The 27655-nt window shown below is 43.4% G+C and overlaps 1 protein-coding gene across 20 annotated transcripts in view; it reads right to left on the minus strand.

Annotated features, from left to right (window-relative positions):
- The window catches only part of PPFIBP1 (PPFIA binding protein 1), a 101592-nt gene that overhangs the window by 7787 nt on the left and 66150 nt on the right, over positions 1-27655 (minus strand). For 5 of the 20 annotated variants that reach the window (XM_064701325.1, XM_064701332.1, XM_064701345.1 and 2 more), the window contains 21 exons: positions 26322-26408; positions 25046-25159; positions 24373-24504; positions 19817-19909; positions 19240-19332; positions 17339-17453; positions 16086-16118; positions 14724-14785; positions 13959-14043; positions 12676-12830; positions 11623-11753; positions 10269-10322; positions 9586-9646; positions 8535-8564; positions 6631-6805; positions 5178-5210; positions 2841-2982; positions 2432-2560; positions 1723-1873; positions 399-510; positions 169-257 (listed from right to left, as the gene is read on the minus strand). In XM_064701325.1, coding sequence (XP_064557395.1) covers positions 169-257; positions 399-510; positions 1723-1873; positions 2432-2560; positions 2841-2982; positions 5178-5210; positions 6631-6805; positions 8535-8564; positions 9586-9646; positions 10269-10322; positions 11623-11753; positions 12676-12830; positions 13959-14043; positions 14724-14785; positions 16086-16118; positions 17339-17453; positions 19240-19332; positions 19817-19909; positions 24373-24504; positions 25046-25159; positions 26322-26408 — 2076 coding nt within the window. The remainder of the gene's footprint in view (positions 1-168; positions 258-398; positions 511-1722; positions 1874-2431; positions 2561-2840; positions 2983-5177; positions 5211-6630; positions 6806-8534; positions 8565-9585; positions 9647-10268; positions 10323-11622; positions 11754-12675; positions 12831-13958; positions 14044-14723; positions 14786-16085; positions 16119-17338; positions 17454-19239; positions 19333-19816; positions 19910-24372; positions 24505-25045; positions 25160-26321; positions 26409-27655) is intronic. The other 15 variants (XM_064701375.1, XM_064701412.1, XM_064701359.1 and 12 more) reach the window with 14 other exon arrangements.

Raw genomic sequence — 27655 nt, forward strand, 5'->3', positions numbered from 1 at the left:
GAAAGAAATTAGGAAATGCTTGCAGGTGAGCAGTAGTATCTGATTTCTGTAGGTTACAGCTACTGGCATGAACACAGGACACTCACAGGAGTTTAAAGGGGTCCTTTGAACACTGAGAAGCCAAGAACATGGAAAGGATGTCAGGCAAGGCAGAAACCATTTACTCACCACAGTCATGTAATGGAGCATGCGGCCATCCACCTTCCCCTCATCAAACTGGGTCTTGTACTGGGGCAGGCCAATGTCATCCAGCCACCCTAGGGCAGGACAGACACTCCTGTCAGAGAGGCAGCCACGTTACCCAGCCCCAATCACTGCTCCCATCCTCAGCACCCCCAGTCAGCCACGTCAAGGAGTCCCTTCCAAAGCCCCTCCTCCAGCATGCAGGCAAATCTTACTGGTAACCCAGTGGTAATCCAGTTTTCCATGGTTGTTCTCCTCTTCAGATCCCAGCGCCTGCAGAGCAAGCTGGAGCTTCTTCCTATGCAAAGGGTGCTTTATCCCAAGCTCCTGTGAAAGGCAGAAAAGCAGTAAATCCAGAGACAACTGTTTTATTCCTCCCTCTGCTCAGTGACAAAGGTTTCTGAGAGTCACACTTTCACAGCATTGCTGGTCATCTGGCAGGTGCATTTTCTTTTTGCTGAATTTCAGTGTTGTTTTAGCAGACATTCAGCACTAGGGAAAGGCCCACTTACAGTGTGGCAGATTAATTTCAAGGAGTGGTGGATTCTAAACTGCATTAAAATGTTGGCCACAATATTCTCATGCCAGCTTAAAAAAAATCCCACAGTATAATAAAAATGTTAGCATTCAAAAAGTTCTTTTTGAGATTAATTAATCCTCTCCCACTTAGGTAGGTAAAGTTAAAATAATTATTTAGTTAAGTGCATAGCAATGTTCCAGGAATTACTGAAATTCATTAATGCTTTCAAATGTGTAACCAGTTTAGTTGTAAGTGCAGCCATTCCATGATCTCTTTAATCCCATTTCACTTTCAGGAGTGCCTGCTGGTTAATGTTACCTCTGACAGTACTATTACAAACCATTATGTTCATAATGCACTTCTCTTATTTCAGTTGTAGTGTAACTACCCAATTGAGAAAACAGGCTTACTATTTGGTGAAGAGAATAATTTTTTAAAGCTGAAAATTCAAACTGTATCAAATACTGTGGATTAAACCTATAAATTGAATCATTTTCTCCTGTGTTTCTCATTTTTAAAAATAGACAAGCAATTCTGCAACAATTAAAGACAGAGACTGATCAACCTGTGTGTAACAAATCCAAATGTCCTCTTTGTATAAAATGGACAGAAAACACAATCAGAACAAAACAGCACCTTTTAACACCCTTCTCACATAGGCATAAAATAGCTGTAGCACATATGGGTGCTAATGAAGCAGGGCTACAAACCCATATGATAATGAGGCAGTCTCACATGCATATTTTTAGAGGGTGCTACAGTCAATTGATGTGTCCCTGCTTAATGAAGTTAAATCACGTATTTATAATTATTAGCCTCATTACAGAGCATTAAATTTCTACAAAACTTCAGCTAAAAAGAAATGGATTTGGCATCACTGCAGGTGACAGTATGTTGAAAACTCATCTGGTTTACATTTTTTTACCAGGTGCACTTTACAGACCTGATTTACATGCACAGAAATGGGAATTTTTTTTTTTGTACCTTTATTTGAAAGGAGTGTTTCTGGTACTCCTCACCTTTTCCAGATCCTGCTGAGAAGCCTGCAGAAGTGTTTGCCCAGACAATATCCAGTGCCTGCCATTATTGATGTAGGAGCCAAGCCCTTGGTCCTGGAGCCAGTTGCAAACCTGCTCCTTGGTCCACTTTGCGAATGGCATGTCCAGCTCACTGCAGAGATGTGACCCAAAAAAGACTGATGAATCCTGTGCTTCCAATCTCCTGTTCTCATAAATAATGAGAAAGCCAAAAGCTAAGCCTAATTCACATCTTGTGGGACTTGGGACAATCTTTGAGAGGGAACAATCAGCACGATGAAGTGCTGGATGCTGGTGATCTGTTGCCACTGCCACAATAAACACAGCCTCCTATAATGCTACTGAAAAGAGCCACCTCTGCTGCCTAGCATGGCTACAGCTCTGGAGTGAGACTGGGATGTTTCACTTTCTCCTTTCATCCCTGGAAGTGCAGCAGGAAAGGCACAGAAGGAGTATCTGTCACTGCCCATGAGGGCTCACACGCTGCCCCATCCTGCGAAGGCGAGAGCTCGGCAGCAGGACCCCAGCACCCAGCCCAGCTCAGCCCTGCAGACCCTCTCTCAGAGGAGGAGGCAGCCTGGATCTGCCTGGTTTGGGCCAGTCAGGAGATGTTTCCTTTCGGCACTGCCCCCCTGCTCTGGCCCTGTGCTCGCTGGGATCCAGGCAGTGACAGTGGCCGCGCTGGTGTCACCTGTGGGACTGGCCCAGGTCCCGAGACCAGCCCAGCCGGGGCCCGGCAGTTGCTCTCGTCCCTCCTCTCTTGAACTCCGTCTCGGACATGTCATCCGGGTTGAAGGTGGTGGACTGACTCCTTTTAAGCCTAAAGGAAGGAAGCAAGCACATTCACATCTGGCTAGGGAAAAGGCACGTCACTGCTGCCACTGCAACCAACACAGGCAAGATCTCCCCAGGGCTGGCAGCCCCTCTTCTGCCTGCCCCCAGCCCACTGTTATCTTTCCCAAATACCACACGGGCTCCTGCTCTGGGGATATTAAACCATGGAGCCACACGCTGGCAGGGGAGAATGGAAGGCGTGTCCCCAGCAAACCCCTGCCCAAGCCCCAGCTCTGGAGAATGGCCATCTCTCATCTTTTACTTACCTTCCAAACAACTTCTTGATTCCCCTGGCCTTTTTCCTGGAATCTGGAGAAGGTGGTGTCATCTGCAAACTATCTGCTTCCTTTGGGCGAGGGGGCAAGCCAGCCAGATCCAAGTGGTCTGCAGATCCCTTCTCCGTTTCAGCTGTTAGAAAACAAAAGTTTTGTCAAGACCCTCTCGTGCAGGATTGTACAGACATGCTCATGACCTTGGGAATGACTCCTGCTAAATTACTGACAGCCACCATGTCAAGAAAATGGGGCAAAGAGGGATGGAAAGATCCATGAGAAACGCCACATGTTCCTCCTTCACAGGCCTGGCTGGGAATGCTCCAAGGCAATGCTCTGCTTCAGTTAAGTGCCTTCTGCACCCAAGGCGGGAAACTTCACCTTGTGAATCAAGCAGGGAATTAAATCCCAAATTTACTCTTCCTCAGGGAGTGCTCCCACAGTGCTTTCACTGACAGAGCCAAGGCACGTGGGTGCCCAGGAACAATTCAGTGCAGTGGCAGGGAACAAAACCAGGAGTCCCCAAAGCACAGAAAGCCAGGTAACCTCCCTGCAGATATCTTTCCCATTAACCTGTAGTATTTCATTCCCTGGCCAGGAAATTCCAGCAACTAAACTCCTGCCCCAGAAGGAGGGCCCTCTTCCCCCCTCACTTCTTCAAATTGTGGAATATTTTGTTCCTCCTCAGAGGAACACCATGGAGTTTAGGCTCTGTCTGAACTGTATCTTCTGGGTGTACAAAACATCTCTGATCAGAGACCCTCAACATTACCACCCACTCTATAAGCATTAAATCCTTGATCTGTAGATGTTTTCCGTTACAACAAACCTGAGGGATTTTGTTCCCAAAGGGGAAGTTGCCACAAAAGCTAAACTATTAAAGGAAAAGACAATTTAAACATCATTTAAAAAGAAAACTAATAGAATTGCAGTATCTACTAGACTACATAAGCAGAGATGTGCTAGCAAGTGCCAGATAGCTGAATAAAACTACCATGTGGAGTTGATGCCAGTTGCTTGCTGGGGAAGAGTGAGAGCACGAGCTTGTTCAGCTGAAGCAGCTGTGGCAAGGCAGTCAGGCCTGGAACGACTTGCAGCATCTTTTAATATAGCTCTGTTATTACATACCCATCACTTGTGTTTGAAATGGACTTTCAATCTTCCAGGAGAAAAGTAAACAATGCATCAAGGCAGAGCTCATATTGCTGGGACATGTGGTCTCAAGCCACAGAGTTAATGCTGAGATGGCCACAAAAGGGCCATGACCAGCAGCAAACTGTAGACTTTGCCAGTGTATCTTTCTGCTGGCCAAGCTTAAGATGGCACAGCCAGAACACTTATGAACATGTCCCATTTTCCACCTTGTCAAACCTTGCAGTGAAACAACAAGGTCACACAAAAGATCATTTCCAGGCACTTTGGTTAGGCCACTAACCCATACAGGGATCCTGCCTCTGACAGAGACAGCACTAACATCCAACCAGGCTGTGGCATTCCTGGGTTTTGCTTTACTTGTAGAAGGTAAAGCGAAAAAATCCAAAACCTTGGAAACCAGGGCAAGGTTGGGTGCATTAGTAGCAGAGATTTGCGGGAATTGTGCTGTTTGCTCCTCACACCTGGCTCCCTTTCATGCACTGACACAACCCTGTAGAACAGGTAACGTTTAGGGGGCCATGTGAGAAAGAGAGAGGGTCCAGAGCACTTGGACCACCATGTGGCTTTACCACCCCCCCACTGACACAGCTCTGCTTCCTAAGGCAGGTCTCACCTGTCCTTGCCAGAACTACCCAGGGAATGCTCACATCACAAGACTGGTTTTATTTACTGTGTGAATGGCTCCTTCCCCATCTACCCCAGTTACTTCTCATTTGTTTTACTGTACCATAAACACAACTACTTCTAGAAGATGAATTACACATGCTTTCCCTCAGAAATCCCTTACATGAATGCCTGGGAAATACAGCTACTTCTTCCCTACTTCACCACCCTTTAAACTCTACCAGTGGATCCAGGACAGGTGGCAGCACAAAGGTAACTACTAAGCACCACCAGTTCTCACCTGGTACCTTGGTGTGTGGTAACTTTGTGCTCAAAGTTACAGCAAAACTCTCTGCAAATTGACCCGCAATCTCTCATTAGTATCAGCTACTCAGGAACAGCACAGCTGACTTTTAGCAGAGGGCAGATGTTACGTGAAAACTCCTTTTAGTGATGGGCAGAGGCTCCGATGCAGAGCTCTGGTGCCTGGTTTGGGCAGTGTGTGGCCACAGGCAGCTGTTAGCAGCAGTCAGGGCACAGGGCTGGCACGGCAGACATGCAGGATTACTGTACCTAAGGTAGGTGCACTGGCACTTCGACTGCGATCTTCAGATATCCACACAAGGCACAAACCCACACGCAGCACAACGGGAGAGAACACGCAGAGGCACAAGGTCAAACACAATTCAAAACTCACAGTGACACAGTAGGGACAGAAGGAGGGAGGGACAAGAGACAAGCACCACACAAATACTGAATTCACATGGGATTAGGAGCACCAATCACTGGGAGATTCCCTTTCCCAGCTAAGGAGTGGAGAAGCGCTCTGTAGTGGGAGGGAAAAATGGCACCGCAGTCACTTCGGTGCAAGGAGGCCATCTGCTCCAGGACCCACTGCTCCTGGGAAGCAGCAAATTCCTGAGCAGCAGCTTTACAGATGGGGGCACTGAAATCTGGATAACACAAATAACTTACTCAAAGTCACAGCACCCTGATTTACATGGCCCATTTTCCACTCCTCTGTGACAGCCACAAGTACTGTGCTTTGTTAGACAAATCAATTTCAGGACAACAAGGGATAACACAAAAGCAAAGATGAAATAAACCAAAGCGAAGAGTCTGACCCTCAGAATAGACTGTACATCTATTCCAAGTAAGCTAGCAACTTCCCAGGCTGTATGTCACAGGCAAATATGGGCAGCACATCCTCAATGTGTAGGTATGTTACTTGTTTTGAACAAAAATCTAAAATTCTCTTGGAGTAAGTAACAAAGCAGAAGCTATCCCTCTTCAGGCTTCTGAAATAGAGAGCTGAATTCCTGAATCTCGTGCAAGAGAAAAACAAAAACCTCAGATGTCTGGCAGTAGATCTGATGCAGGGATTCACTGGATGCCTGAACTGGATCACTGGAAAGACTGCTAGAGCAGAGCAGTAAATATAAGTAGAATTCCAACTACTGGCAACAGCAGCTTCTGCATTAAGCAGAACATTGTGTTTATTTCTTCGTCATATGCAAATGTCACTAAATGACAATACCAAAATAACCCCCCCACCAACACTACAGGTGAAAAATCAACGTGAGCTTGAATGACTTGCCAATCCTGTTCCTGTTGTCACCACCTCTTTTGCAAGTCTGCTTAAGTACAAAAAAACAAAAAAGAGAAAGACTGAGTGCTGCTGTCCTATTTCTGTATATCTGAAAATCTTGTGAAAGATAAACCCAGGATGGACCCAGGGGAAAAAAAGCCCACAAATCCCATGTGTGAACTACTGCCAGACAGCATTTCATACAGCAGCAAGGTCCCAGGGGACATACCAGAAGCAGAGTCTGAACCACATCAAATATTTCTTGACATCAGTGATTTTCTTTTCTTGCTGTTTGCTATTTTCAAACATTCTACTATCAGAAGTGCCACTAAGTCACAGTGAGACTAAGGCTGGCTTTCCTGCTTCTTAAGGCAGTTACAGCTTTTGTTAAGATGTTTCAAAATGCACAGAATCTGAATGCAGAGGCAGGGTACCTACCCAGATTGGGGGCACTTGCAGTCCTCTTGTTATTTTTTATCTTGAAGAAGCCCCGGCCAAAGGAAGATCTGGCTTTGCGGGTGCCAAAACTGTCCTCATCACCGGTGCCACCGTGAGAAGGAGACTTGGGAGGGAGGGTTGCAAAATTATTGCCTTCCACAGGAGGTTTAACCTGCTTGAATTAGGGAAATAAAGAGTCAATATAAGGGAATTGCAGAAGGCCTTTTGAGAGCCTGCAAAGTGACTGCTGGCAGGTAATCTGGGAGGTCCTTCTCATCTGTCACTACAAGAATACAGAATGTAAAAACCATAATGAAAAACATAAGCAAGATCTTCCTTTGAATGTGTTGTCCTGGTTTGGGCTGGGATGGAGTTAACGTTTTCTTAGTTCAGTGCTGTGTACTGGTTCAGTGCTGTGTTTTGGATTTAGTAGGGAGTAATGTGAATAACACTGGGGTGTTTGAGTTGTGGCTGAGCCCTGAGTCAAGCACTTTCCATTTTCCCATGCTCTGTCAGCAAGGAAGTGCACAAGAAGCTGGGATGCAGCATGTCCAGGATAGCTGACCTGAACTACCAAAGGAATATTCCACACCACAGAATTCCATGCCCAGAATATTAATTGGGGGGGGGGTTACTGGGAAGGGGAGCCAATCAAATTTTGGAGATGGGCTGGATATTGGCCAGTGGGGGATGAGCAACAGTATTGTGGTGCATCACTTGTCTCCTTTAGATTTTCTCTCTCTCTTCCTCTCCTCCTTCTCCTTCTCATTATTATTTTACCTTGCTTCAATTATTAAACTGTTTGTATCTCAACCCCTAAGTTGTTTTTTTTTTTTGTTGATTCTCCTCCCCATCCCTCTGGGGCAGGGAGGGGGACCAGCTGTGGGATACTTTGCTGTCAGGTGGGATTAAACCCTGACATATGTTCAGGATTATTATCACTACCTGCTAAGGATAAATTGTGTTCTTTAACATGTCCCTTAATTTCTGTAAGGCTGACTTAAAAGTACGGAAAAGATTAAAATAGAGTCCTGCAAAGCTCTGAACTTCTCCAGCTTTCCAGGGTCTCTGTCTCCTCCACTGGCAGCTGTAGGGGCAGTAAGAGGGAAGCAGAGAGACAACAGCCCACAGTACTTTGGCTCTCTGCCAAGTGTCAGAGAGCTCTTTCTGTTACTGCTCTGCAATTTCTTAATTAATGGATTAATTGACCGTGTCCACTGCCAAAGCAAAGAGGAAATTTCAGATCAAGCAAGGAGTATAAATGCCAAGAGTGATATCAGACACTCTAGTTAGCCCATTTAAAGCAGTACTTTAACCTTGCCAGCTCTTTCATTGTCTCTTTGAAAGAAGGAAGCAAAATCATCCACAGCCCAAATACAATCCTTAGGCTTTTGCTGAATCAGCACAGCATTCATCCCATGAGTAGTGTCTGAAGTCTGTCACCTCTGCTCAGGTGTTCCTAGAGGTAAGAACTGCAAGATGTGGCCTTAAGGTACCACAGGGTGACTGTTCTGCAATGACAGGCTTTTCAGAAACACACTTGCTGCTCACAGAAAACAATTGAGAATCCCAAAGGTTTTTAAAGATACACTAATCAAAGATAATTACAGAGTCAGTAAAATGCTTAATGGTTAGCTTTGCTAATTATCTAGTGGGGGAAAAACATTAGCTTAGCTGGTAACCTTATGCTCAACCAGACTGGAGGACAATCCCTGTGTGAGGAGGCAAGGAGGTGCTGAGCACTGAGCAGTGCCACTGATGGTGACAGCCACCAGCAACTCCTCCCTGTCCTGTCTGCAGGGCTTCCATTCCCCTCTGGAACTGTGTGTGGCAATTCCACACCTCCCAGCCTGCCAGCACCTCCTCCAAGGACACACATCTCCACACACACACACACACATTACCTCTGCTGGCTTCTGGGCACAGTCTCTGTCCTGTTTGGGAAAGATTAGGGCATTTAAAAAGTCATGGTTTATAGCCAGTAGTCAATTCATTATGATTACCCCCAGTTAAGTTCTGACAGAAATACCCTTCCCTGCCTGTTCCTTTTCCCCAAAATAAATCTCTTCAGAGCTGTATTTCACACAGATTAAGCCTTGCTTGCTTTGAGGTCAGTGAGCTGACATGGAAATAGAGTGGCTTTGGTTCACTTTGTGAAGGATTAGCTGTGCACATGATTAGTGACACACAGAATATTAAGGCACTCATGGGCAGAGCTGCCTGAGGGGACCCAGAGCAGGAACCAGACAGGGTAGAAGCCAAGTAGATAAAACATCCACAGCCTCTACTCCTGTCTGTCCAAACAAACAAAAACCAAAGAGCCCCAACCCATGAACTCCAGCTCTTATCAGATTCTCGTGACATTTTCAGTCCTGTCAGCCTCCCCCCTACACTGCAAGGCACAGGAGGTATCAGGGAATTCAGGAGCTTCCTGGAGCTCAGGCTGTCACAAAAGAGCACCTGAATTGCCCTGATTTGATGGAATTGCTAGAGATTAGCTGCTTTTGGTCACTTCCACAGAAATCTAAACTGAAGCTATCCCCACAGATCCAACAGCTCAGTATTTTGTTTCTGCCTACCTAAAACATACAGTCAACCCAGATTGTATTTTACAGTGCATTAACTACATGGCCTGACAAAATTATTCATCTTAAACACAGGAAGGAAGTGGTGGTGGGAGTTATTTTTTTCTTGTCTTAAATCAGAAAGGCATATCCAGGTAAAAGCCTCTTACAAAGAGGGGGAAAAAAAAGCACCTGTGTTTTCAAGGACAGCTTTTCTTCTTTAATAGAATGTGGAAGATGTCACATGTGTGTGACCACTGCCAACACATGCCACTAGGAGCCCTGCTCTGACTCAAAATTTCTCAGAAGGCAACACAACACCCACAGGGTCACAACAGAGATGTCACACCTTTGTGCAGGGAGATGGGAGGAAGTAAGAGACCAAACCTACCACATCAGATGCCTCTTTCCTCAAACTGCTCAGACTGCTGGACTTCTGCAGTGTGGAAATTCTGAAACAATAACATAAAAACCAAGCTCAGGTATTAGAATTAAACTTGCTAAGACAAAGACACTCAAAGGAATCAGCTTTAAAGACAGCATCATAATACATGATGAGATATACTAAACCAAATGATATTTTGAATTAAGATGCAGTAATCAGTGCAGTAAATTCAGTAATCAGTGCCCATGCAATTTAATGAGATATTGTAAGAACTTCCACATTGGAATAGCTGCTGCTTTAGGGAATATGGATATGTGGCAGAAATGAAAATTATTTTCTCAATGTAGTCAGCTGATCACCTTCCCTTGACTACCAAAAGAAAAAATCAAATAATGTGTGGATGTACTGTGGAGAACTATAAATTTCAAAGCATGTTGACAGTTCACCACTGAATTAGAGATGCTTCACAGTGTCACAGGAAGTACCATGTGCCCAGATAAAGCTCTGGAAAATAATGATCATGAAGACATGAGACATAAGCAGAAATCTACCATTGCCAAATATCATATTGGCTAAAATTAATGGACCTATTTACATATGTATGTCAAATAAGGGGGTGCTTTGTGGGGGTTCAAGTTGACCATCACATTTAAACATGTCTCCTGGACAGATTTGATTATGGCACTTACACTGGACTATCACACAGATGAGTCTCAGGGGAGGAACCTGTTGATCTTCCTTCACTGTAAAGCAAAAAAGATATGAAAAAAGTCTGAGACAGAAACCCTACGATCTCAGCCTGCCCTAATTCTGTTTTCACTTCAGCTCTCATGGCACTAACACACGGCAAACTTTCCCCGCTATGGTCGCAAGTCTTGTAAAAGACAAAGGACAAAGGTGAGCTCAAGAGCCCCAGGAAAGACAACTCTCACTGTAAGATGATGACAATACTGAACTATTCAGCTTCAATAAATGCAGAGGTTTCAAGAGGGTCTGCAGCAGCACAAGGGGTGGAGGGCACCATCCCCTGCTCACCACCCACAGCAGGGGGCACTTTGCTGCAGTTCAGTGCTTGCTTTGGATTTTGCCAAGAGGAGAGAGACACAGGTGAAATCCCTGCTGGTGACGGCTTGAGCTGCATGAGGAACATGCACAGCACAAACTGAGCAAAGCTGGGCTTCTGGACAGGATCCTTTAGTCAACTGGAACTGGAAAAATCACACATCAAATTGAGCTTGCACTGATGCTTCACATTGAGAGTGATGATTGTTTCAAGTCAACAACATCTCCTCACCTCTGGATTCTTAATGTTTGATACTTCTGAAGATAAAGGCAGGGATTTGGACCCACCCCAAGCACAGCCTTTGTTGAGCTGTGAGCGCTTTTCTGTACTCTCTGCAGTGCCAGTGCAGGTCTGCAGGGACTGAGTTTCCTCCCAGGACAAGGAGGGTGCAGGATCAGAAATGCTGATGAAAGGTGACAGCCACTCCTCACCCAGCAGCTGCCACTGGTTCCAAGCACGGGGACCCCTGGGTGCCACAGCTCAGCCACAGCCCCAGGCTGCAGCCACACATCCCTTGGGTTTCCTCCCCTCCTCAGGTTAGAGCTGGAAGCCCTTTTGTTCTGGCAGTGCCTTACAACATCTTTAGCAGCTGTGGAAAATGTCTGAGCACAAATCACAGATCACAAATCTGGGTTGGCAGAGCCAGCCAGACTTCCATGATGCAAACATAGACAAAAATAATGATTCTGTGGCCTTCATGCATTAGATCAGCTTCCCTCTCCTTCTGTTCATTCCTTGTGAAGCAGCTGGTACAGACCTTGAGTGCTGCTACAACAGCAACCAAACCAGCCCTTGCTTACTCAGGATTTAATCAATGCATTCAGGAACATTAGCTTGGTTTGCTGCAGCTAGCCAAGGGACCCCTAGCCTTGTTTGCCTGGCAAATGACTTGATAATTCAGTGACTGACAGATTATTGCTCTCCTTAAATGTTACAGAATATTGGATTTACAATTGAAAAGCACATGGATCCCATAATACCTCATTTCACTTGCAGGATCTGGCCTAGGGTGTGTTTTCAGTCTGTCTGCAACAGTTTCTGAGCTCTTGGATGCTGATGAAAAGGAAGGGATTGAAATCTGTAAAATGCTGGTGTGGATCTGTAAGGAATTCTGAAAAAAAGGAAGAACATGTGTTACAATCTTCTGAGCTGAAATTAAGCAATCATAAATGAAAAAAGAGTAACAGATAAACCATGAAGAAAAGGATCTGAAATAAGGTTTCAAAAGTGATTTCTTTCCTTATTCTAATAGAATGATTTACTCCTTGAAAGATGGCACTGCAGATAAAACATGAATCATTGCACAGCTGAGCTACAGCATAGACAAAAATCTCACAAGTCTCCCAAGGCTGTCTGCTAAATCTGTCTCTACCACAGATACCATGAAGGCTAGTCCACTTTTCAGATTTAATCCTGTCCTTATACATTCAGAGAATACAAAAAAGCTGCTAAACATTTAATTTAATTTCATTTTCTTCAGTGTGTTCTTGCTGCTTAAATAAGTCAAGACCCTGCTCTGACTCAGAGTTTAGAGAAGAGAGCTATAGTTTTTGTACTGGAAAATCTGATTGTAAAAAATCAGAGATTGAACCACAATCTACATATCATTTAACTGAATGGATGCAATTATGATTGCATCCTCTTAAATATGACAAGATATATTTAGTAAGTCCCAACATATTTACTTCAGGTTTGTGCCAAAGTAAATCTACGAAGTAAAGCTACATTTGATAAGAAAAATAATTTCTATGACTAATAGAAAAAGTCATTTAGATCTGTTCTTATGATAAATACAGCTATTTCTGTCTCCTGATCCCATTTGAGGATTAAGAAAAATAAGTTTAATTGAAATTCCTCAGCAGCTTTCACAAGAAAACTACTTTCCCCAAAAGGATATGAGACATTACAAAAATCTGTGAAACTCAGAAAAATCTTTCCAGAAATTTGAGTTTTTTCATCTGCAATATGAAACATGCACTGTTTTCAAGGATTGATGGTATTAAATAAAGCAAAAAAACCCAAAACCAACCTACCTCTTCATGAATGTTCACATTGAACTCATCATGGATTGGAGATGCTGTTACTGGGGTTGGGGATGGGCTTTTCTCTGGGTCAGTCAGACTTGGTGTGTCCAATAAACCCACGGATACAGACCCTGAATTCAAGTCTTCAGTTTCAGTTTCCTTGCCTGAAGGGAGAGAACATGGAAACTTGTTGGTTTTACCACCCTTGCTCCCACACAAGCTGCAGCCAGCGGGCTCAGTTATGGGCCAAAACTGGAAGGATTTGATTGCTGGGGTTTGTTCGGTTTTAGAAAGGGAGCCACAGCCAAGTGTCACTTCTCAATTCAACCATCCCAACACACAAGGGTTGGAACAGAGGGAGGTCAAAAAGCCCAGCAAACACCCTCAGGGCATTTAGTGTCATCAGTTTCAACAAGCTGAATAAACTGCAGTACTTCATTCCTGACTGTTCTGCAATTTTGTTCCAAATACTTTGTTTCCCTTATTTACTAAAGAAGAGTAAGAAGGTCCAGTCTGCCTGAAACTTAAGATGTCTCTGTGGTATCTTCAAGGTACCCTGAGGAAAAATGCAGCCCACTGCTCAGAGTCTATCACCAGCCTGGAAGTGACCACATCAGGTCTGCAGCCTGCCACAAACTGAGTACGTCTCATGTAGGCAGTGCTGAAACCCACACCAGTGTTGGCATCCTCTGCTCCTTCCACCCTGGATGCTCCTGAACTGCCTCAGTGCTACCAAAAGGCTTGGACTGGTTGTGAAAGACAACCAATACTTTCTAAAAGGTGAGCAGAAATCCAGTGTTTGTTGCCGAAGACCCGAGGGAAGCACAAACCAAACTCTGTTCACAGCAAAAACCTCTCTTGCCTATTTGCCACTGCCTGAAATCTCTGTCCATGATCCATGAAGTGACGATGGAGCAGAGTTCCCAGAGAATCAAGGTCTGTTCTAACACCCTCCTGTACCTGAAGGCACAGCATTGCAAGAGAGAACAATACTTATTTAAAATTGCTCCCCTCCAACACTCAGCATGGTGTGAACCCAACACAACAAAACCGCATATTTTGCTTCCTCACTCTTGTTGGGCTGTTGACAATTTTCACCCTCTGAAGGGGTCTGTAATGGCCTGTTCTATATATTCTGAGTCATCAGTCTCAGAATATATGGAACAGGCCATTACATGTTGTGATACAGATATAGCTTCTGCTTCAGTCACACAGTTAAGCTCACCACCACAACAACAAAATTTAAATGACAGCAGAGTTGCATTTTTTGTTGTTTTTTGGTTGTACAATACCTTTTTTACCTTGAGCCAGTATCACCATGTCTTGGACTTTCTTGTACCTATTCAGAGATTGCCGAAGCTCTTCTATCTTCCGATCCTAAAATAAAAGGAAGTTGTGACTGTGCTTCCTCCCCCAGAAATAAGAAGTACAAATACTAGATCCTTTAGTTAAACTGGCTGTGAGACTAAAAGAAATGGGAAGTGTGGATGGGACAGGACTCAGAATGCTGAAAGGCTTTGAAATATCAAAAGCTGTATTTAGCAAAAACTATCATCTGGTTAATCACCAGAACTGTCCCAGCCTTGAAAGTGGATTTCAGCTCCCTTATTAAGTCAAAGGTACAGCATAATAAATTTGCCATGTACAAAGGATTTAGAGCTTTGGTGATCAAAAGAAAACATCCTACAAAATGCACATGCATATGAAAGCATAAAAACCATGTATGAAAATAATTCATACTTCACAGAAAAGCTCTTTTGGAAATGCAACCTGTGATCTGGCACTTGTATGGAGATCTTTACATTTGCAGAACACAGTGCAAATTAACCACACTGAACTCAACAGTGTAAGGACTCTCAACAGATCCTGTGCACAGACACAGAGCTCATAAATGTTCATAGCCCCTGAAAGGCTCTGCAGTGCTTCTGACTGCAGAAAATCATCGACTTGTACAAATCTGTTTTTTAGTTGAATTGTGAAAAGCTACATGTGAAGGTTTTCTTAGAGATTTAAATCAACCTGATGAATGATTACTGAAAAAATAATGACTTTGCTACCTTCTCTTCATTTGCTGCCATTAGAGATTCTACCGCCTTCTTCATTTTCTGTACCTCTATATCTAAAAACACAATACAGTTCTCCAAGTCAATTTAAATAAGACAGTGTAAGGAAGTAAGAAAAACAAAAAATCTAGAAGCAACTCAGTAATATCTGAAAGCAGACTGACATAGTTACAGACAAAACATAAGCCACTTAAATTCTTCTTTAGATGCAAACACAAAGAAGGAAGCTATTTTTATTCAAAACCTCTGCTCTGACATTTTTATCAAGGAAATGATGAAATCCAGGAAATTTCCTTCCTCCCCCCACTCCTCTCCAAGCCTTACAAGAATGGAAAACTCAAGAGTAAAACTACTGCTTGACTTTCACTATGTCCATCTTTAAAATAACCAAATACCTGCAAAACAAGAAATTCAAAATACACAAGATACAGCATTTGGAATGCAATAAAACACATCCTCAGTACAACAGTCAATGACCACCCCAACCAGCATCAAATCCACTCAACAAAGGCAGGGATGAATGGATGTGATGAAGGAAGCACCGTGCAGTGATGCTCAGCCCTAATCCAGCATGGATGGAGCAATGAGGAGGGCACAGTGGAATGACAAAGTGTTTGCTGTGATGAGCAGTCATGCTGGAATATTACATGGCAGTTCAGGCCTGGGAAAGGTTCCTAACACAGACAACAGTGCTTCATCTATAATCCTTATTTACCAAGAAGTATAAATACATGGGAACATGTTCTGGAGGGGTTCTGGGCTAGGAATTCAAAAAGAATGGAAATCATCTCAATTTTTTCCTGAAGATCTACCTAGCATGAATGAGGTATAAGTAAAATTTCACTACAAATGTAGGCAGGTGGCCAAACTCACAGGCAAAAAAGCCCTGTTTCAACTTCCTAAAAATTCATGGAAAGCAAACAGAGCAGGAAAAACATTCTCCTCCTTAATGAAATACAAGAAGAAAAGAGGCAGCCTGGCTGGCTTTCTAGATGAAAGACATTTAGATACACTGGGCTAAACCAGCACCTGATTCAGTTCCAGTGATTTTCCCTCGGTTATGCTGGCTGAAAATCTGCTCTGCTGAATTGCAACTGCATTTCACTGAGAGGCAATTGCCTTGTGAGCCTTCCTGAGACCCAATCTTCCTTTATCTGTAAGCTTTTCTTCAGAAAACTTTGTGTTTCAAGTGTGATGCACTCACCCTTGTTCTCCAGTTTTACTGTAAGTGTAACTAAGGGTTATAGATGATGCAACCTAACAATGTTAAAGCAGTTTTGCAAACACATGCAGAAAGCTATTCTGGAAAGCACTTTTGGAATGCAAATGCTCATGGAAAGACACCAGGAACCTTACTTTTATCTTTGAGCTTCTTTTTACAATTTTCATCTGTGTGGGGAAAACCCATTGGATTGGAAATTAGCATGAAGGTTATGACATGAAATAACTTTCAACACATTATTGATACTTTATGAGTCAACTCTTCCTCCCTTCATTCAGCTAATGAGGCAGATAATTTGTTATCTGGAAACAGCATTTCTTAATATCAGTCCAAGGCAGATAAAACATGTTTCATCACAGCAAAAGATCTTCTGCTGAGCTACACTGAAAACCATAAAGCTGAGGACCAGAGGGTAATGAGAGTTCAAGTAGTTCCCCAGGGAAAAAAAGCCCTCTATAAGTAGTCATGAATGCAATGAAGTCAGACCATGTTCACATTTAAATGTTCTTTAAAAAAAAATGGAATCACAGTTCATTGTGATCACTTTTAGTGATCTTAGGCAGTGGTTTTGAAAACACCATTTCATGAAATAAAATGTGACAATCTACACACAGCATATTCCTCCTCAGGTCAGGGGAAGAGACTAAGCTCTTGCGCATTTCTTTTTCTAAAAAACATACTTTGAAAGCACAATTTTAAAATCAGCAACAACTACTAGTGAGATTATTAATATTTAGAATTGAAATTGCATCAGGTCAAAAAAGTCTGTGGAAAATTTCTGTGATGTGTTAATTAAAAATTTCTGGTTTTAAATAAGATAAATCCTCAATCTAAGATTCACACATATAAATACTAACAGCTTCTTCTTTACAAGCCAATAAAAGAATTATCCAGCACGTAAAATTTTTGTGCTTGTTCAAGCCTAATTAAGGTTTAGACTTAATGAGCACACAAATCCAGAATCAATCCTTGATTTCACCTACTTACAGCTAGGTCCACATGATACTTTGGTCTGCAGTATGGCTTTTCCCCTTCCTTACCAAGGAGTTTCCTTTTCAACACAATGTTTTTGGAGCATTTGTAGGAATTAGTTTTAAAATTTCTCACCCAGTAGAAGCCATATATTTTGAGGCCCCATGCAAGCCATGTAAGGAGCTAATTAGGGATTTTTTTTTTTTGGTCTGGTTTAAATTTGACCAAGACCTTGCTGCGACAGAAAGTTTAGCACTTGCATCATCCACACACTCTAAATATGTTTCAAGAGGTAAACATCAAGACAAAGTTCAGGAAAATTCAGGCTTTTATCACTTATTTCCTGTACAAGGAAACATGACCTCAGATGAAGTGACTGAGGAGCACAAGGTGACAGAGTCTCCCTTTTTCTTACCTCTGTCCAGTATTTCAATCCCTTCTCCTTTCAGCTTGGAAACCAATTTTTCGTGCAACCTTTTCACCTCAGCTTCCTTCTGCTCCAGTTTGTCTTTCAGAGCTGACAGCTCATCCTGCAAGGACACAGAGCCACTCAGTGACAGCTTCCACAGGCAGCTGGGATCTTTGCACAATCCCCTCCTAGGAAGCACACTGGACAGGTCCTCAGCTGGTGGAAGTGACTGAGGGCCCCTGACATGTAACACTGCATGAGGGTGCACCAAAGTGACTCTAAACATCCCAACAACTTCTGAGCCCACAACAAAGCAAAATCAGGGGGTCTGTGGTCTCAAATTGTTGGTCTCGTGTATAATTGGAAAGAAACTTCACATCAAAATTTAAAGATGAAAGAGCAAAAGGGGGGGAAAAACCAAACAGTTTTCTTATTTGTTTAACCTTGCAGAGATAGAAAAAATGCAGGGGAAAAGGCTGAATGCTAACATTTCCATAAATTTTTTTGGTATTTATAGGGCATGTTGAATGTTCAAAACGGAACAATTCTGAAATTGTGCTTATACCAGGCTGAGGACAGTTTCAGAAATCACCACCGATTTTATGGAAGAAAAATCAATCACAACACCAGCAAGCACATGGACACATACTGGAAAGCAGTTCAGACAAAAACGTGGTACCTCTGCCACAGTTTGGGTTTGCTGATCAAGCATGAGGAAAGAAAGCTTGGAGCTGAGATTCTTGGGAATGAGACAGATGGTGTTTGGGGGAGTTGGGGTGTATTAGAAAAATGCTGTCAAGTTTTAACTTAGATCTAACCATCTGCACTAGCAAGTGACTGGCACAGATCCATGCATTTAACTTTTTAAAATTTGAGTCAAATCCTACCCAGTTTAGTAACATGTTTCTTTGATGTCCGAGGATATCTTGTGCAACAGCATCATCAAGACAGGACCCTCACTGCAACTGTACCCAACACTGAAAATTTAATTTGTTCAGTTTGTAAACAAAGCAAAACAAGGCAAGGCAACTCATAATTTTGGCACTTACAGCTTCTAAATGACATTTCAAATCCTTAATGGAATAAACCAAACTAGAATACTGTGGCTTAGGTATTTTCCTGAGCTACTCTCAGATGATCTGTTGGAAATACATAGTGATGTTTGCAACCCAAACTATGGCCCAGCTACAGATTTCCTGAAATTGGTTCCTGTTTGCTCTAAAGCATCATTAAAAAAAAAATTGATCAATCTTAAAACTGTTGAGAAATCAAAGCTTTTTCCACAATAGTGGCTGGGGAATAACTACAATTCTCCAGTGCTCCAAGTTGGCACTGATTATGATGGGATTTCTGCCAGTGTGGGATCCATGCTATTCCAAAACAAGACAATTTCTTGGTCACTTGAGAAGCTGCTGTTATATCCACAGGCAACTAGAGCTGCATGTGGTTGTCAATGTGCATTTCTTTACCTGAATTAGAAGTATGATATGCAAATTTACATGTGGGAGAGGGGACAGTATAAAAGAATCACTATTTCCCAGATAGTTTTCATGAATACATTTTCTCTAAAAGGGTGATAAAAAGTTCTGTTTGAATAATGGATATAAACTACAGACGAGGCAATCTTCCCTTGGAAGGGGGTGTGATTTTAACCCAAGTCTAATGCCATTATGTGTAACCTAGGCAAGGTTCAGAGCAGGAAAATCCTCTCCCCTGCAATTTAAAGCTGTTTACAAGGAATATCTACATAAAGAGCTTTCCACATCTAAGGAGGAAGGGCACACTGCATATCAACACACAGCAATTAATGAAGAACAGAGCATGACAGCACAGTGCAGGACAGACCAGTAAAGGGTGGAACATGAAGGATTCAAAACAGGCCCAGCATTACCCAGAAACTACCACACCTTTAGCATCTGGCTTTTTTGCTCCATCCGCTGCTTTTCATACTGCATCTGACCCACTTTGATTTTCATGCTAGAAAGTTTGGCCATTAAAGACTGGTAACAGAGACAGAGGAGTGAGAGGAAACTAAAGGTAGAAAAGAGACAAGGCTAAATGGCAAAGAGAAGTTAGACACTTAGAGAAACAGGCTGCTAGAAGTACTCAGGTGAATGCTTTTGCTTCAGAAGTGGTTTGGTTTTAGTACATTTAGGAGAAAATAAATGCTGTTTTTAACCTGTGGCATACACCTTACATACTGCAAGTAGTATTTCTTGACACACATGCAAAACAAAGGTCTAAACAGGTAATAAATTTATTGTTACCAGCATGATATGCTACCCTTCATAAAAAGCAATGCTCAAACTGAAAACCACAGCATGACATTTAGGAATAGCTACTGCTGCTAAGTGAGAACCATGAAACACCAGGACCTGAGAGCGCTCAGGATTTTGCAGGGTGCAGGCAAGGATTAGGGAAGAGAGTGAATTCCTAAAGCCTGATTTACACATCTCTCTGCCTCTTCCTCTCAGCCTCACTTACTTTGGTTGTTTTCAGCTTTTTCTCATACTGGAGTCTTTCATTGTCCATTTCTCCCACCCTCAACCGCAATTCGTTTATTTCCTGGATCAAATCCTGAGTGGAGGGAAAAAGACAACCAGAAACAACAAAGAATTTCAGTAAACAAAACAGAAGAATAGCTATGACTGTAACAACAAGAAAAGCAGGCATAAAAGGAACTCAGTACACAAAACCACACCACCCAAATCAAGCACTAAGTCAAGCAACTCAGAGCTTCTGAACTATCCAGGGACTGAGTTTCTCAGTTTCTGTGTTACTGCACTGAATGTAAGAGGGCAGAGGACAAAGGGAGACATAAATTGAAGTTGTGTTCCCTGTGCTGAGGGCCAGGAAAGGCCTCCTGCTTCTCTGTTCAGCTGCCTGGAACCCAGTACTAAGGATGAGCAACGGAAAACAGTGGCAGACATCCTTCAACATGCAGCAGCCACATTTCCCCTCTGCAGTCCCTCCTGCCCCAGGCTCACCAGCCATCACCTGCTTTTTCAAAATATGAAGTGATTACACTGTAAAAATTCGTGTTTCCACCACTTAAAAGAGCCCTCTCACTGAGGGCTGAACAGAGGAGCCATCACAGGTTTCTACAAGCAAAGGCACCTGTGTTTAAGAACCACTACATCTGGGCTTTCCAAATTCAGCCTGGCTTGGAAGAAACTCGGAGCCATCACAAACTCACATCTGAGCTCTGTAGGAGACCAGCTCGACCTCCTGGCCATCCTGATGGATCCTGCCAGGTTTGGGGTCAGACCTGAGTGCCCCCAGCCCCCTTGGTCAAACAAACCCTGAGTGTGACTGCTCCACCAAGCCTCCTCATCCTCTAGGTCAGAGAATGGTTTGGGTTGGGAGGGGCCTTAAAGCCCATCCAGTTCCACCCCCTGCCATGGGCAGGGACAGCTTCCACTATCCCAGCTTGCTCAGAGCCCTGTCCAACGTGGCCTTAAACACTGCCAGGGATGAGGCAGCTACTGCTTCTCTGAAGAACTTGTGCCAGGACCTCAGCACCCTCAAATAAGGAATTTTTCTGGTCCTTATGTTTGCTTTCCTTCCTACATCTGAGGCAAACCCTATCCATGAGAAGCAATGCTGTACATTGAGCTAACAGCTCTGAGCACAATTTCTCAGAGCTAATACTATAATTAACAGAGATTTATATTTATAAATTAACAAGCCAGCAGTTGACATTTAGAGAGTATTCATGGGTCCCTGATAACACCTGCCTTTCAGCCCCACACCACGCTTCCTAAGCTTACAAGCCTCTGGTTATTATTTTGTGCTTAATGAACCTGATGCTCAGAGAGCAGCATCTGCATTTCTTCAGAAAGATCCAAGTTCAGTTCTCAGAACTACGAGGAAAGTGAAAATAGTGAGCATTAAAATGCTTTTAGTAATTACTATTTTTAATCTGCAACTTTCTAATTCAGGTGTACCTGAATTTCCTCGACAATTGATTTGTTTGGGGCTTTTCTCTCCTGCAGCATGACCCAATGTCTAAATATGCTGTGTGGAACTCACTGCTGAGGCTGTTCTCCACATATTTGTCACTTGAACTACAAGACTTTACAATACTCAGTGTGACACAGAAAACAGAACAATCTTGCAACCAGATTGGAGATGATGGTGGATAAATCACAAAGAATTCCCTGTATGTGAGCCAGTTTCAGCCCCTGGCTGGTGCTTCAAAGGCCCAGTCTGGCTATGGACTCCTTCCCAAATAAACTCCCCTGCAGGGCATTTTCTTACATAAACTCAGCCCAACTCAGACCACCCGTGTTCCTCAAGGAAAATAATGCTGGTGTCTGCTGAGAAAGTGGACATACTGGAATAATTCAAAGAACAGAACAATTATGAATCTCTATTAAGTACACAATTAGCTTTGAAAAAGCTGGGTGTTTGTGAACATCTAGACAGCAAATCCTAGAGCACAAAGAACTAGTGAGGCATCTGTTTAGACAAAGAATGGGGAATATGAGTAACCAACCAAGCTGGAATGGGAAGTTGCAATGACAGACATAAGTAACAAATGGATAATATGAAGGATGTAATCAGAATGGTAATTTTGTAGGAGACAGTAGCTGCACAAGTTGTCAGACATCAAATTTTCTCTTTTCCCTAAATAAAACCAGAAGCAATGTTCACAGTTTTGCTTTCCTAGTCTGGATATGAATCTTTTTCCATTTCAATCACTCCACATAAATGCCATAATGTGTTTTAGGGTCAAATATTTTAAATATTCATTTAAATACTCATCTCTTCTAAAATTATTGATAAACAGCAATATAATTAGATCAACACTGAATAAAATACTGCATACTTCTGAATAAGTACTGCCTCCAAAATATCTCTTAAGAGATTTTGTAAGGGCTGAGACCCTCCAACTAATTAGACATTCATATTTTCACTGAACCAAATGGAAATTAAGACATAATATCCCTTCCAGCATTTAAGCCTAAGTGTTTTTACAGCTATAAAGTGTTGAAATAAAGAAGAAACAATATAATAATTTATATCACACTAAATGACATCATTCTGGATTTCAAATGGAGGGAGAAATGTTTTACTAATAGTTCATTTTTTCTGGCATAAATATGCTTGATATAAATCCATATAGTCCCTAATTACAGTAACTACTATTTAAATAAAATTTAGGTTATTTTTATCAAAGGCATTTAGTGTATTTCAAAGTATTTCAAAGAGGAGGGTCGTCATAGAAGATAAGCCTCTTGCACAGAGATTACAGATTTGCAGTTTTTGGTGTACTCCCCACACTGGAACCATTTTTCTGGGAACCTGTAGCTCCATGTCCTCCTTCTTGGTATGCTGAGCTGTGCTAAGAAGTTATGGAGAGACTGCACTTCAGGGAGGAAACAAAGAAAGAGGAAGTCCAGGAGAACTCTACACTTCAGTAAAAAAAAGGGTAGAAATAGAGGAAGCAAACCACTCAAAGCCATGTTTGTTAGCAGTTCTGGAAAGCAGAAGAAACCACAGGGTGTTTGCAAATGAAGATACAACAGAACCCAGGTCAGAAAGGACCTGCTCCCTGTGGTCATCTGGACCAAACCTTGCCTCCCCACAGCCATTTACTGCTGGTGCCAGCTTGTTTATCCCTCATTTGGGCTGCTTAGAGTAAGTGTCAGCCCACAGAGAGTTATTTGCTGTGTGCTGTAATTCATGAAAGAGCTGAGCTCTGTGTGGGCAGAGTCCCAGGAGAGCTGTGAGAGCAGCCAGCTCTCACACACACCTCCCACGGGTGCAGGAGACCTTCAGTGATTCCCCCCACCCTTCCCCCACCAATTTCTCATGCAAATTTCTCATTTTTGTAGAGCTTGTCTGCTCTACAAACTCAGCTGCTTTGAAGGCAGTGCTGTGATCCTGTCACATAACACCTGTTACCAACTAGAGGCAAAGGTAACAGGAAGCAACAGGAATCCATCCCAGAGCTTGGCAGTGCCCAAGGAGATGTGCTGCACTGCAGGAATGAACACTGCTGTCACTCCCTAAAGAATCACTTCCACACCTGAAAGTGACACAAGTCATTAGTTTTCAACCTGCAGCTTTCTTTGGGTCGGCAGATTACTTCAGACAGGCACAAAGAGCAATCCAAAAGCAAGACTGACTTTTGCTTTTGTGCTTGCAATACAATGGGGAATGGTGCTTCACTGGAAACCGAGCAGAGGGGAAACCACTGGCAGATGTGCAAAAGGCAATTGTGTGTCCTGTCATGACAACATGGCTGTTTCCTTCTAGAAACAAATGACACCTGGAACATCCACAATCATAGCAAACACCTGACATTTCAGCTCATTTATGAATCCAGAACTGGAAATTTTGTTCTGCTTCACAGGCAGGCTCTGAGGTATTTCTGATATGGGCTCTATCATCCTGGCAGGCCAGCTTAGCTGACACTTGCTGGGTTTGCCCACCTGCTTTGAGCCTTTCTGGCTTGCAACATGAGCAAGGTTCAGCCACACAGACCTGCAGCACAGAGTGAAATGCCTCAGGAGAGCACTGCCAGGGATGGCAGCTCCACCCGGCTCTGTTCCCCCAGCCTCTGGTCCTGGGCTCCCATAAGGCTGGGCTCTGAAGCCAGGCTTCCCCAGAGCCCCACAGGGAGTCAGCTCACTCTTTGTTAGCATCCCCAAAAGTTCTGCTCCTGTGCACTGTCCCTGCACATGGGTGCTTTTTGTACTTGCCTCAGTCATGCCTTACTCAGACGGTGACAGTTTTATGTGGGTCAGGAGAGTGCAGTATGTTCATGATTTTATTAAAATCTAACTCAAATCCACCCCTCCTGAGACCTGACAGCCAGAATCAAAAACTGCCTTTGGAAATCTTTCTTTGTCAAACCAGAATTTAACAAAGAGGACACTTTTTACTTTAAAAGGAACATGTTCTAACCTTAAAGATGAGTTCCCCTTCTTGCCTGACAAAAAAAAAAAAAAGATCCCAGAAAATGTTCAGATGTTCAGGTAAGGTGAAGACACACACAGCCTTCACAGTTTATCCTGTCGGGGTTTACTCACCTCTGTGTCTCTGAATCTGTCCTCATAGTCCAATCTGTCCTTCTCTACAGATGTAAGCTTTAATTTCAGAGTGGAAATCTCTGCCATAAGATCCAGCTTCTGAGTTTCAAGGGTTGTTCTGCTTAAAAGCTCCTGATTCAAGATAAAGAGGAAGAGAATGGAATTATTTACCCAAGGGGAAGAAATCAGTAATTTATTTTGACAGCTAAAGGTCTCCATGGGGAATAGCATCACCCTCATCCTTGCACTATGTGAAGCCCTGAGACACAGCTATTATCCATCTGATAGATTCCAGGCACCTAGGATGCATCTGGGATCACAGGGGCACTGTCATGGGCTGGCTGCCAGGACAAGAAAAAGCCTGTCTGTCATCACAGTCACTCTGGGCAGCAAGGAGCTGTGAGGGGAATCCACCCATCCTGCCAGAGGCTTTAATCTAAGGCTCTTGGAAGTTCAGTGGGGAAGGACTCAAAGGAGAGCAGAACTGGATTCCTGCAGCACAAAGCAGCACTGACATTACTAAGTGCAAAGACTTTAAAGCCAGTATGGCAGAAAATGATCCCTTAGTGGAGGCATCAAGGGTTCCAACACCTTGAAGGGCACTGCTCTCACCAAAGCTTGTTAAGACAGAAGGAAGACAAGGCAGCAGGACAGACATGGGGCTGTGAAATACCTGCTGCAGCATCTCCTCTGTGGCATTCAGCTTCTCCCTGTGCTCCTCCAGGCAGAACTCCAGATCTCGGATCTTCTCTCCCTGGGCCTCCACCTGGTCTGTAAGCACACTTACCTGGAGAGCAGGAAAAAAGGGACGCATGTTTCACACCTGGCACCTGGGCCATATGTGTCAGCTGAAGAACTGCAGGTGAGCAACACTGCTGGTTGGGCCAAAGATTAACTGAGACCATGCAGGGAGGAAGAGGAGGAGCAGAGCTCTGCAGTGGACACACCACTTGGCAAAGAAAACAGGACAGGAGGGAAGGCTCTCCCCTCACGCTTACTAGAATTTCAGCCAAGTTCTGGCAGATGCATTGCAGTTCTGCACCTCCCCTCCTCACTGGAGGTTTTCACAAGGGGTGGCTGCTGCATTTTACTGCCAATAATTATGCCTTTGCTGTGACAATACATAAACCCAACCCATTAGCTCCTACCTTAACCACCACATAAACCTCACTACTTATAATTTATTCTCCTTCCCAAGTGATTGCACACAGTGTACCATAACAAGCACTTTCCTCTTTTCAGAACAATAAAAGCAGAGAAGGTTAAAACACACAGCCAGAGGCTGGGTAAGACCAAGACAACATTTTTAAGACAGCAGACAGATTCTCATTTTGCCTTTTCTGAATGAGTTTTTTCATTTTCAACAGGCTCTTCCTGCAGTACTGCTGGGAAGGAGGGTGAGCTCAGTGCTGTCACTGGTTCCACATCAGGGGATGCCACCTGTGCAGTCCAAGGGGCGCCAGGCTCTCCTGGCTCCACCAGCCAGAGGAAGCCAGCAGTCAGAGCAGCCAGGGCTGACCCCATCCAGCACAGCAGCAGGTGGGCAGGAGCACCAAGGAGCTGCTTGTCTCCTTCTGCTGGCTGGCCAGTCCTGCAGCTTTTGTTACCTTTCCTAAGGACAAGACAACTGTCTCCTGATGCAGACACCGTGTGAATGGCCCTGGGAAATGGTGATCTTAAGGATACACATGGATGTAAGTAGGTGGCTGCTCTGCAGACCTGCTCTGCTAACCAAGAGAATAGATACACAGACAGAAAGACCTTTAGATTTTTCCTGCAATCTAAATTCACACCTTTCTCTGATCTGGGTTAATTCTCACATACCAGCAAGTCTTCTGAACACTAAGACATCACAACTCCAAATAAATTCTCAGAGGTTTTATCACATACTTTCAGACAGTCTCATGAATGAAAGAGCAGAAAAAAAAATAATTTGGGTGAGAACTCACTTGCAGAACAAGAGATTCCTTATCATTTTCCAGACGAGCCAGCCTTTCTTGATAAACATCTCCATTCCCAGATATGTGTCCATTAGTCTGGAAAAGACAACAAATACTGTATAGTCAGCTATTGTGCCACAGTACCATTCAACGTTATCAAAACACTCATTGAGAGCATTTTGAGTCTGCACAGTTTAGGAACATGTTTGAAATATTCTTCAGCCCCCTAAGAGTTACAAATCAAATAAACTGTCAACAAAGGACACATGACCACCATTCAGGAGAGAATTCTTCAGGGGCTTAAGGATGAGAAAGGAAGAACCTTCTGGTGACCCAGTTCTGCAAAATTCACTTACTGTGCATTCAGCATTTTGCTAACAAAACTTGGACTCATTGCTACACAACGCTAAGCCATACTTGCACAGAGACAAATACCCTGAGACATTCAGCAAGTGAAAAAAGCCAAACATACAATCTACAAAATGTGTATTATGCTTCCTGCAAGTCATACACACAGTCAGAGACATCCTTTTACATCAGGCACATTCTACTGGGTATGGGTGAACGTCTGCACTCTAAACACATCTCTTTGTAAAGCTGCCTGAGGCTAGAGAGAAACAAGAATACATGTTAATGCTATCAGAGAGTTCAGAGGAATCAGCAACTTTCTCCATAATAACTTCAATGCTCTTGAGCAGCGGGAAGGATTTTGTTCTATCCATATTCAAAGCTGTCTCAAAGCACTTCACGATCCAGGCCACAATCAGATCTCGGCTCAGAAAAGGAAGCCTTGTTCCCATCATGGAATAAACCGCTTAGAGGAGTCTGAGAAGCTGCTCTGAAATCCAGAGTGCTCAGCAGAGACACCCAACAACGTTGAGGGGCCCTGATTTTCTCCTGAATGTGTGATGAAAAGAAATTGTGTGATTGATCCTTGTGCTCCCGTGTGCCTGCAGCACAACCCTGCCTTGAGAGGCCACCACCACTCAGGAGCTCCAAGCCTCCAGCTCCTGCTTTGAATCTCCCCTGATTACAGAGGATACCTCAGGAAACTTCCTGGCTAAAACTCCTTTTCTAAATTACATGTCTGGCCTTGGGTGGTGGTAGAAAGTGCTTTGTTTGAGCCTGAAAGAATAGAACCCCCTTCAGCATCACTTAAAGATCTGACATCAAGCAAACAGGAGAAGGTAAAAGTGTCTGACCTCACCTCAGTGCTCTTGAGAAATCAGGCTGTGTCCTGGCAAGTCTTAAATCACTGAGCAGTACTAAAAGTGTCTCACAAAGCACGAAATTTCACTTGGTGACCATAAAATCTCCCCTGAAATTTTCTCCAGCAGACTAAG

The sequence above is a fragment of the Zonotrichia leucophrys genome, chromosome 1A, assembly GCF_028769735.1.
Source record: "Zonotrichia leucophrys gambelii isolate GWCS_2022_RI chromosome 1A, RI_Zleu_2.0, whole genome shotgun sequence".
Classification (NCBI taxonomy): domain Eukaryota; kingdom Metazoa; phylum Chordata; class Aves; order Passeriformes; family Passerellidae; genus Zonotrichia; species Zonotrichia leucophrys.